Below are 12398 nucleotides of genomic sequence, written 5' to 3'. Positions count from 1 at the left end.
CACAGATCGCTTACCACTCTTTCTCTGACAATGGAGATTCCCCTCGAATTTTCTTCTTCTTTTTTTTTTTTTAACGTATTCACTTGAAATTATTTCTCGCAAAGTGTTGCATCTTTTTGTCCTAATAAACCCTCAAAGATAAAAATGTTTTTAACCGATCGGATCTTTTAGTGGAATCTTTTTTTATAATTTTATATTCTCTGTCAAGAGTTTGCATAAGATGCTTAAAGTAAACATCGCAACTCATACAAGAAATTTAGTCGCATTTGCCTCTTCGTGGAATTCTAGATCTCGTACAAAGCACAGAAAGTTTTAGTTATTGTAAAGATTCTTTCTCCATTTGTTATCAATTATCCTTTCAAATTTCAGGGAAATCGATCCATCAAATATTTTACGATTTTTTTAAGTGAGGTGACGAAAGGTCAATCAGATGTCGAGAAGAATTGGGCGAATTTGAGCGTCAAATTCCGTATTTTGTCTCCACTCCACAACAAAAAACAACACAGCATCGCTTAACCAAATAAGTTTATTTTGAGAGGGCCTGGCGAGAACCAACCCGAACACTATATGACACAAACAATTTACAATCTACGTGACAAATCCTAGAAAAGCAACCAAGGATAAAGCTATCTCCGCAAGTACAAGCCGTTTGCTAGTGCCAGTAGGGCTGGTGAGCCACAACACTTTAATTAATACACAAAACATATAGGCTGCTTCTCCGAATAAGCAATCAGTCTTGGTACCAGTTAGGCTGGGCAACAACAGCCCCGTCATTACATTTGACTATAAGATAAACAGGCCATATTGGCCTACTTCCCCAGATAAGCTCTACATTATAAGCTTTGTGCCAGTTAGGCTGCCAATTTGGCTCGGGAACATCAATTCCGACGTTACATTAAACCGTGATAATATAAACAGGCCATCTTGGCCTACATCCCCATATAAGCTCTCAAGCTTTGTGCCAGTCAGGCTGCCAGTTAGGCTGGGGATCTTCAACTCCTACGTACAATATAAGTAAAATACAATATAAACCTAAAGTACAAAAAACTAGTAGAGCGGAGCAACCGCTAACAAAGCAAACGCGGTTTGAACGGAGGCCAGAAAAAGCCTGCCAGTTAAAAAAAACCCCTGTGGGGAAAAAATGTGCAGGAAATCTGGGTAGGAACCAAGGCTCAAGCTCCAAGCGATTAGGAGCCCATCCTACGAAGGCTTTACAAAAAAGAAATAAGAACAGCCGATCCTACCAGACTGGATGTATGGTACCTAGATAATAAAGAACTAAACAAAGAAAAAATTAAGCGAACGAAAGAACGCAGTTGGTTCTGAAGCCTAGATGACAACCACGTGCTATACCTGGTCTTATATACCCCTACATCGTAACCCATGATGCCCCGGCCTGGAACCCAGGCCCTTTTTGTATCTCGTGCCGACAAAATAGTTATTTCAGCCTTATTCGCTAGCTCGCTCGTCAGAAATAACATTTTGAATAACGATGTTTCTCGTGACGTCACCCATTATTATTAATATGCCAACCAGAACCTAATTGGCTGTTGACACAATGACTTCTTTTGTTCCGTGGTTGGCAAGTTTGGATATCAAAAGAAATGTGACGTCAATGTTTGTAAACAAGAAATATCGCTAAATGTTTTTCACAAAATGCTCCTGAATCTTCAAGTATCACAACAGAAGACAAGAACCCGATTCTAAAAGACTATTTTAGGCAAAAAGTATATTCTGGAGGTAATTTTGTGAGTGGAAATAAAGTTTACGGCCGAAGCTAAAGACATGCCACGTGGAATACTAAATGATGTTTGGGCAACAAAAATATGGTAACCTTGATTTGACGTGAAAATACTTTACAATTTCCATACAAAGACATTCAGATGTCTTCGCTAGGCGCTAAAGAAGCTCTCTATGTATTTTTTCCCATTGATTTCAACTGAAATTCCGGTTGTTTTTCTTCCTCAGTGTCTGGTCGCCATCGCTGTCTTGCCCGAAAGTGATTTTTTGGCATATGAGAGAATGACGTCATTCTAACCGATTCCGATAAAAACTGGCCAGTACTGGGCGACTTTAATAAACATACGGTGCGCAAAATTTCTAAGGAAACGGAAGCAACTCAATTTCTCAACAATTGAGACAATTTTGCATACTCGCTACTGCGCATTTAGTTATCATATCGCACATCTTAATTCCTTAATTCGCACATAACCACAATTCCTTGCGCCTTTGACCACAATCCCTTGCGTTTGAAAGAAATCCCGATTGGATAGCTTCCTCGTTCGTTCGCCTCAGGTTCACTCACTGTGGCAGTAATAACAACATTTGTTTGTGTAACACATTGGAGGAGTTCTACCATCTGTGATTTTCAATTCATTCCCCGTTACACGTTTGCATATTCAACCTAAGGAGCTTGAAGAGCTCTTGACTGGGTTCAAAGTCATAAAAAGGTTTTTCTTGAGCTCACACACGTGACATACCTGACAGCCATAGCCAAGGAAAAGAAATCGAATAATTAAATATTTCAGTATAATTTAATAATAACATCTTGTCTGTTAGACAAAGTCCTTCAAGTTATCAATCCGTTAGCACTGATCCTAATCATATTTAGCTATACGCCATTAGAAACGCACTGTGCACCAACATTGTTCTTGCTAATAAAACTATGACACGACTTTTCAGTTATCCAGTCACCCAGACAACCCCAACCGTGAGTGTTATTTCTTCGTTGTGCACCAATTGGCAGCAGTTGACACGCACTTTCTGCGGCATTTCAGGCAGCGTTTACTCGAACGCGATTTCATTTGTAACCGCATCGACTTTGATGCGGTTACACCTTTGTTTACACGACACCAATCGAGGCTGTTATCGAAACCGTGTCTATTTGAAACCGGTGACAAAAGTGGAGCATTTTCAAAACAATACGGTTACTATTTTGGCGCGAAATTTGCATTGTTCAATTCAAAATACTGAATTTAGCACGTAGTGCAGCGATCCCTTAAACCATCACGACTTGGATTTTCTGGTGAAAACGGTTCCGTGTAAACACTTCCAAACCACATCGATTTTGACGCGGTTTCGAAGTCATGAAACCGTGTCGATGTGAAACCGGGTTATGTCAACAGAATTAAATAGTAGAAGGTGTGAAGGGCAATAAACTGACGGGTATAATACATGCATACGTTCGATGAGCGAGGTCTCATAAATCTTATAAAGTTTAGCATATCACACAAGAGTTTTGTACTCTACGTGTGATTAGTGTTATTTATGTTGAGGCAGGGGCACCCAACGAGAATATAGTTCAAAACGTCGACTTAAACATAGCATAGTTAACCGTATGTTAGTATTTAAACGGTAGATATGGGCATATTTTTATCCCCTAAAAGTTTTTCATCTGTTCGGATTCCCTAGCTGAAAGTCTAGTGATCCGAAAATTATTGGGATTAAAACTTACCTTTTCGAGAATTTCAGCCAGAAAAAAGGCTCCCGAAAATTCTAGGTGAGTAGACCTTTTTAGGGTAAAAATCCGTTTAAAATGGGCACTTATACAATGTTTTAGATGTTCGAAAATCCTAGGACAGGCAGGGAAGCAAGGAATTTTAAAACAAATGTTCCGAAAATTCTAGATCTCAAATCGTCTTCCGAACAGATATTTTCCGAAAATTGACGTTGGGTGCCCCTGTTGAGGGCAGGATGTATTGAATCCCTAGAGGCCAATGGGCGAATTAAACTTTTGTATGTTATGCAAATCCACAGGAAGGCAGTTCTGTCAGTCTTTCTTTTCAATTTAAATTGTTTGCCTGTGGTATTTTATGATGATATTAGAACTTTATTTTCACACGATAATCATTTTTAAAGCTGAATAGATTGTGAGGTCATGCACAATGAAATCAAATCAAATTAATACATAACAAATCATATTAGTGTTTTCTGAGAGGATAAAACCGGAGTACCTGGAGGAAAACCTCTCGGGGCAGAGTAGAGAACCAAAAAACTCAACTCACATATGACACCGGATTTGGGAATCGAACCCGGGCCACATTGGTGGGAGGCTAGTGCTCTAACCACTGCACCATTCTTGCTCCCTGCTCACTGCAAAGTTTGTATACAAATAAATAAACGAGAAGCCCTCTTAGGATGCTGCGTCAGAAACGTTAAATTTAAAAGTGGAAAAAGCGTAGTCAGGATTGCCTCTGACTCTTAATATTTTTCTAAGCCTTTTTCGAATGATATGATTTTCGTATGATAGCGAACTTCGCTCTCATATCACTGATGCAGTCGAAACGTCTGTTGAAAAATATCAAGAGTCAGAGGCAAACCTTTTTCCATAGAACAAACATGAATATACTTGTTAAAGAATCTTGTAATTTTGGAATCTTTTCAGTAAACTTTTCAATGTGATTAGAGTACAATTTTTCTTCCGCTTTCAACACCCCCTACACCACCTTCATATTGAAGTTACTAGGAGATTAAATACTGAACCAAGCCACCGGAACGCACGAAACAGACTCATATTAAACCCCACCCAGACTCTACGTCCGGGCGGATTGGAATTGTCGCTTCGAGTTTCCTGTTTCAGTCTTTCTTTATTCACAATCTTTGCAGATTCCCTCAGCACACACAAAGAGTGAAACCAAAAAATTGTTTTATTTTTTTCATTATTTTTCCTTCTACATCTCAAATTAGGGACTGTGCAATAATTATCAGGAGGGGGGGGGGCCCTAAAACCAGAGGGGGGGCCCTAAAACCAGAGGGGGGGCCTTAAGTTAAAATAATGGAAAGGAGGGGGGGGGCTCTACATTAGATTTCTCAAGTAAGTTGAGGGGGGGTCTTAATTAAATTTCACAAATTCGATAATGAATAAATAAACATTTTCCAAATAGACAGATGCCACGCCTTTGACTATCCATAATGTCTAAATATTGCATCAACATAAACACATGCTTTAACTTATTTAGAATGTCAACATATGATAGATTGAAACAATCGCTCATGCACAGAAGTCACGAACCACGTTGTGAGCTTTGCCAATAAAACATTTGGCATTTAAGAGGTCCCGCAGACATGCCAGGTCTGTTCTTGATTTAAACAGCGAGAGGGTTTCTAGGTCTACAGTTTCTAGCTGAGGAATGCCACATACTTCTGTTTCATAGTTGTCATCAATGGGTTCACCTCCCAAAGACCGAAAAATTTTACAGGTTCGGGTCCTTCGGCTTTCTGAGGCAGCAATCCTCTTCTTCTCCCTTTTTTTCTTCTGTTCCTTCTTTTTTCTTGATTTGGATGCTTTAGATTTGGCACCAATAGGAAATGTCGCTTTATATTTAGCCATCACCCTATCCAGGTCTTCTACAAGATGCAGAACGTTTAAACCGACTTGAGACTTTATTGAATGACGTTGTTCAGCATTAAAATTGTGTAAACAGCTGAGGCCAGTCTTCAGTGTTTTCTAACTTGGTTACGACAGCATTAAGCTTGTCCTGGATATCATTTGCCTCTTGTTTGCAACGTCTGATGTTGCTGTCATCATGGGGAGCTGGCTTGTAATCCTCTCGGAGAAACCTTCCTGCACAAGCAGGGTTGTCGGATAAAAGATATTGGTATTGAGAGAACGTGAAGGGGGAGGGGGGGGGGGGGGGTCACAGCTAATCTTGACGCTGCTGGAGGGGGGGACCTCTCTAATTTTTCCTTTGGTAAAGCTCATTTTAGGACCCCCTCCCCCCCTCCTGATAATTATTGCACAGTCCCTAATAAACATTTATTGCAGTTCAAGATTGCGTAGAACCGCGATTTTATTTTGTGGGCTACTTGTCTCGAAGTGGGTGCCCTGTGCCACACGCTCGAAATATTAAGAGCATGTTCCACCACACTAATCTTGAGGAACTCTCAGTATATTAGTAAGTTGACCAATATCTATCATTTGGAATTTGAAGAAATTCTGTCGCAATTAGTTTGACTTCGATCGTAAAATTTCATTAGATGACTGGACTTACGCGGAGGCCAAGTCACATATTGTACCGACCCATCCCAAAGCGTATTGGCTCCAACAGTTGTTGTCAGTAGTCTCGATGCCTTATTCATATGGAATATTAAACACGCTGAATTCTTGGAATCAACCTGTTTGTAAACCCCTGTTTTCAGCCTTTGCAGGATTACCTGCCACGACCATATACAACTTTGTTGCACCAATAGTCTTGTAGGATCACAATAACATTGAAGGAGCAAGGAACTTTGACTTTGTAGTATAAAAGAGGCTTGTTCAATGTCAGTTGCATGACAATTTTGTATTGTGGCTCAGTATACAGAAGTTGTCGTTTAGTCATATGTTGTACATTAGGAAGTGGTTCAAGATGTTTTGTAGGCCTGATCACCCTACAGGAAGAGTTTTGTTTGAATGCAGTTTTCTTAGCTAGACTAAGTTGAATCTCGAGCAATGTCCAGGAGGACATTTTTTTAAGAGGGGGAGTATGTAAGCGCCTGGGTTTCAGTGACCCTTTCCCTCCGCCATGGCACGAAGTTTTCGCATTAATTTTACTGAAAAAGATAATTTATTCAACAGGCAACAGGCCTAATTCGTTCGGCGGCCACATAGGCCATAGACAATAGATTTCGTACCCCGAGCCTCGGGTTGAAATGTTTGGGAACGAGTTTCGGTGGGGGAAAACAAAAGTTATCCCTCGGGACTCAAAATGGCCGCCGCGTGATTAAAGCCCATTCGTGTGAGTGCCATTATAGTTCTAAAACTATAGCCCCTTCCTCCGGAAAGCGGGCCTAGCATAGGCAAAATCTCATGATTCCCGAGAGCCTCTACACAACTCAAACACTTAATTCTACTATATGTGGTTTTCAATTCATGCCCCGTTCAGCGTTTGCATATTTTCTCAAACGAGTTTTGTCGCAGTAGTTTTGCTGTTTGACGGAGATCAAAATGATCAGTTAAAAGTGATGTCGAGGTCTTTCTTGAGCTCACACGCTTGACGTCCCTGACAATGGTGGGTGACAACTCTAACAAACGCCGTTTGAGCAATACTAGGTCTTAACATAAGTCGTCCCGGAAATTTGGATCATCCTCCAAATTTTTCGGATACATTCCCGGGAATTTTTAGAATACCTTGCATATATTCTAAGATTTTCCGTTTATTACTACTAAATAAACGTGAAACGTGAAATAAAATTTCCTTCGAAGTCCCGATTTTTTTCTGCAATGTCCCGGAATTATCGTGTGTTTCCCGGAAAATTTCCAGGTGTCCCGATTCCCGGAGAAATCTCCAGATTCCCGGAACAATTTTGGCTTTGTCCCGAAACAGCGTTTGTTAGAGTTGTCAGCCCCTGTCCTGACAGCCATGGACAAGGAAAAGAAATTGAACAAAATCTTATCAGAATTCAGAATGAGCTATCGTTATTAAATATTTCAGAAGCAATTTAATAACATCTTGTCCTTAAGGCAAAGTCCTTCAACTTAACAATGCATTTGCACCCTAATCATACTTAGCTGCACGCAATTAGTAACACACAGTGCACCAACATTGTTCTTGCTAATAAAACTATGACATGACTTTCAGTCTTATGTGCCTGTAGAACAAAGAACTCGAACCCTGAAGGGTTCCGTGCATCATATAATTCTTTTCACAATCATACGCGACATGCTAAAAGGCGCTGATACACTGAAATGTTTCTTGCAACTTGTCTTGTAATATGTTGGCGACACTGTGGTGCGACAAGTGGAAAATCGTTGCGAGACAAGTTGCACGAAAAGTAGAACCTAATTCTACTTTCGGCTGCGGCTCTTGGAACTTGTCTCGCAATGATTTTGGCCGTTGCAGGGTATGTTACACTGTGAAATGTTTCATGCAACTTGTCTTGCTACAATGTCACCAAAACATTGCGAAACAAGTTTGCACGAAACATTTCACAGATTGCATCAGACCAATAACAACTTAACGTTTTGCTCCATGACTGCACGCACATGCGGAGTTGCACGGATTTTCAATTTATATTGTTTTCCGATTGTTTGACTTCAGGATGAACTATTTACACAATGAGGTAGAGTGGCCAATGAAAACAGAGTTTGTAATTGAACATCTAAAAAAACACGATATGTAAAAACAAACTTGTGAACACGTGAACGTAAGCTTATTGCAAATCATAATGCTGACAAACACAGAAGCGAAGGAAATGGGTAAAAAATGTGAAGTGAAGTTTTGACTATCTGAATGATTTTGAGTTAGATAAAAGTGATACATTGTTGAAAAATCTAAAGCTCTCTCTCTCTTCAAGCTAATCATGAGTAATGTAGACACTTCGCACTGGTGAGTCGTAGTAGTAAATTGTAGACTTAATGCTTCGATACATTGCGCAAATAAACAAGTATCTGTTCTTCTCTTTTAATGCCGGGTTAATATTCCTTGACACGCTTCTCACCGTTCAGAGAATTTGCGTCCACATTTCTATCTTTATTTCTCAAGAGTTTCAATGGACGAAGCGAAATAAATATGACAGACCGAGTGACCAACACTACAGTATTTTATATTTTCTCCTGCCCTTACCATTCCGTAAACGAAACAATATTTCTTTTTTTTTTTTTTGAAATAGTTTCTTCTTCAATTTGAGATTCTTAAAATTAACTGTGCGAGCTTCCTTTTTGTGTCCAATCACCCAGACAACCACAACCGTAAGTGTTATTTTCTCGTTGAGCACGAATTGGCAGCAGCAGACACGCAACTTATGATTTGTAGGGCATTTCAGTCAGCGAAATTAATCAATAGTAGACATAAACTTAAGGGTTTACATGCATGGTGGATTTCAGTTCGATGAGCGGGGTCTCGTACGTCTTGTAACCTTTTGCTTGTCACACAGGAGTATGTACTCTAAGTATGACAAGTATTATGTTGAGAGCAGGATGAATACCCAGATTTTCTATGTTATACAAGAGCAACACGAAGGCATTCCTGTAAGCCCACCTTTTTTTTTTTCTATTTACTATAATTGTTTGCCCACGGCATCTTTATGATGTGAAGTTTGTGTGCCCATAAATAAACGAGAAGCCATCTTCGGTTGCTATTGCTAAAAAATTTTGTAATCGTTGTATCCTTTTCAGAAATGTTTTCAGTTTGATTAGAGTACAATCTTTCTTCTGCCTTTAAAAAGCCCTACACCAACTTCATATGGGAGTTGCTAGGTGATTAAATTCCACATGTACAGAATGATCTCAAGTGGAATACACGTGTTTCACGGAGTATTGTCAGCAAAGCGCGTAAACGGAACCACTATCTTAGGGTCTGAACCGAATCCTTATAAACGCTTTCTAGATAAGGCGATGGATCATGGCCATAATTTAAGATAAACCCAGCGCACTTCAAAATACCTGTATCACGCACTGTTAGGCACAAACAATCGTTTATTCCTAGAAAAGCTAACTTTAATTTCACTTAACTTAACATAATTTCTTGAAAAAAGTGTAAGAATTCGACAATAGATAATTAGGGACTGTGCAATAATTATCAGGAGGGGGGGGGGGGGCCTAAAACCAGAGGGGGGGCCTTAAGTTAAAATAATGGAAAGGAGGGGGGGGCTTGTAATCCTCTCGGAGAAACCTTCCTGCACAAGCAGGGTTGTCGGATAAAAGATATTGGTATCTGTTCTCAAGTTTTTCAATATCTAAAGGTACGAGTTAGAGAGGGGGGGGGGGGGGCACATCATAATTGTGAGAGAACGTGAAGGGGGGGGGGGGGGGTCACAGCTAATCTTGACGCTGCTGGAGGGGGGGACCTCTCTAATTTTTCCTTTGGTGAAGCTCATTTTAGGACCCCCCCCTTCCTGATAATTATTGCACAGTCCCTTAATTATGTCATGCACGTGAAGTGTCTGCCCATGACCACACTAAGACCAAAACGCAACACCACTTCCGGTCACCGAAGGCTTTCTGATTCCTGAAAAATTGAAGGGTTTGGTGTAAAAACGACGTTGGAAACAATGCAAAGACCAAGGCAACAAAGTTATAATGAAAGTATGTTAACGTATTTCTAAATTATTGTATTATTGAAACATATTTGCATTCCGAAGAGATAGTTTATGGTGGAAACTGAATTTGTGGCTGTTTCGGTTGTTTCGTTGGTTTCGTTTCGTTTTTTCGGGTTTTTGGAATTTCGTTCCCTTGTACATGCATCATATTTTTTGGTTGACTGCTCGCTTTTTTTTTTTTTTTTTTTTTTTTTTTTTGCGTCCATGGTGACTAATGTAGTTCAGTGAAGCAGCGACAAAACACACCGAAGTTGTCTAGCTTTGAATTTTCATGTAACGTCGGAAAAAAACTAAAATTATAAATGTTAAGCTTTTACTTTCATCGGGTAAAAGAGATTTTACAGCGCAACGCTCCTTACCGTGGCCACCCAACAAATAATTAAGTGAAAATACGTCAACTCGACAGCCCATGCAACGGTGTTCAACTTACAACTGTGCGAACTTTGCAAGGAGGCGTGACTGTCAATCAAATTCACACATCCTGACGGGCGGACAATTTGTAAAAAGGTTTGAAAGGTGGCCACGTTAAGGCGCGTCGCACTGTAAAGGCATATCTGCTAGCCTGTTTTCAGCTTGGTAGCATGCTTTGATGTGAAAAACTGCGGCAGCTCTAATTTCAATTTTTTTTTTACAATGCGTGACATCTGGATTGCTTCTGAGAAACATTTGACGTACACGAAAATATCGATTCGGCTTGTGTTTTCGAGTTCTGAATAACCAATATTTTAAGAGAATTGTCTATGCGAATGTTTTCAAGTTTAGCAGAGGGAAGAAATGTGTTAAATATTTCCAAGAATAAGCTACAATAGTTTCGAATTGTGCACCAACAAAAGAACAGAGCCAAGGTTCAGGTAAATCATTTGACTATTTTCACTATCCCATAATGCAATACGTTTTGGGGGGTTCTTTACATAAAAACAATACAAGTTAATTACTCTTAGGACTGTATCATGCTTCAGTGAACTGAATATCCATTGTTTTAATGCAAATAACCCCCCAAAATGAACTGTATTATGGGAATGGTGAAAAAAGCGATATATAATTTGCATTTTGCAAAAAGAGGTCAAAAAGAACGATCTTAGCAAAAACAAACTCATTTCAACATGGCCCTCACAGTAGTAATGGTGTGCAGCGCATTTCTGTTTTCAACAATTTTGCAGGGTAAGTTTTATTCACATTTTTAACAACTCTTAAATTGTCAACATTCTTACAGCATTTCACTTTAAGTTGCTTGCTCCGCTAAAACGTGATGACGCTGGTGGCCATGAAGAGTAATCGCTACGTAACCCGCAAGACCATGTAAGCTTAGCATTGACGTAGCAACCAAACTGTTTGCTACCAATATGAGTTAACTGATAGTAAGTAAACCAATAGGGCTACATCAAAATTTTGACCAGGGCTTTATCGTAAATTACATATCGATCACGCTAAATGCCGCAGCATCAGTAAATAAATCGTTGGGCTTGGTTCCGACACTCTACCTCAACCGACAAACGAACGCTAATAGAACACAGCTCGTGAACGTGAGAAAAAAGTCAAATAAAGTAAAAGAATATACTCCGGTCAAGATGTAAAACCGTTATCATTGAAGATTGGCCAGGAGATAGTTTTTCTTTTAAATGAAGCGTAACTGTCTGAAACGAGTCTGAACCTTTGGCTGCACTTTCGGACGTAAAATAACTGTTGAAAGCCGCCTCACTTAAATTTAACGGGGTTGTCAAATGTAACTTGTGCGATCAAATATCCTTCTAAAAGATTCAGCGTAGGTCAACGTACGTCAACGTACGTAACATGAGTATACTCACTCTTTCATCTTTTTACGCAAACTTAAAAGGTTTTTGCACGGTGATAACGAGCTAGGAATAGACGGACAGCATTTATGCCAAAGGCAATGAAAGAAAGGCTGGTCTTCATTTTGCCTGTTGGCTGAGAAACTTGAGAAGAATGATAATTGTTTTTCTTCCAAAGCCTGTCAAGTGTCGATTAATTCAGAAAATACAACATTAGATAACATTAGAAAGTGTATCACAGCAATAGCTTCAGGCTCCGATCCGTTACGTCACTTGACCAAATCGGTTTTATCGGGAACAATACACAAACAGCGGCGACAAAAAACAGATAGGGCGTCTGGAAAATCAGGACTCCGAAATCCGGAACCGGAACCGGAACTGGAACCGGAGTAAGAGCAAGAAAGGTGGATGATATCCAGTTGTTTTATTTCAGTAAAAAAAACTTGAATTTTATATTGCAAAAGTGGTTTTTATGGATTTGGAGTGTTTAAACACATTGTTGTGATGACAAAGTTCGTACCACCAATAGCGTCACTCCTGTTTTGAACGGTTCAAGCACGAGAATGATTGACATTGAGACTTCTCCTTGTC

The 12398-nt window shown here is 39.7% G+C and overlaps 1 protein-coding gene across 2 annotated transcripts in view; it reads left to right on the top strand.

Moving 5' to 3' along the window:
• The first annotated feature begins 11083 nt into the window (after positions 1 to 11083).
• The window catches only part of LOC137975929 (mucin-like protein), an 88082-nt gene continuing 86767 nt past the window's right edge, over positions 11084 to 12398 (top strand). For both annotated transcript variants that reach the window (XM_068823137.1, XM_068823138.1), the window contains exon 1: positions 11084 to 11178. In XM_068823137.1, coding sequence (XP_068679238.1) covers positions 11121 to 11178 — 58 coding nt within the window. In that variant the 5' untranslated portion in view covers positions 11084 to 11120. The remainder of the gene's footprint in view (positions 11179 to 12398) is intronic.

This window comes from Montipora foliosa, chromosome 11, assembly GCF_036669935.1.
Source record: "Montipora foliosa isolate CH-2021 chromosome 11, ASM3666993v2, whole genome shotgun sequence".
Lineage (NCBI taxonomy): Eukaryota > Metazoa > Cnidaria > Anthozoa > Scleractinia > Acroporidae > Montipora > Montipora foliosa.
This window is presented reverse-complemented; position numbering and strand designations above follow the sequence as displayed.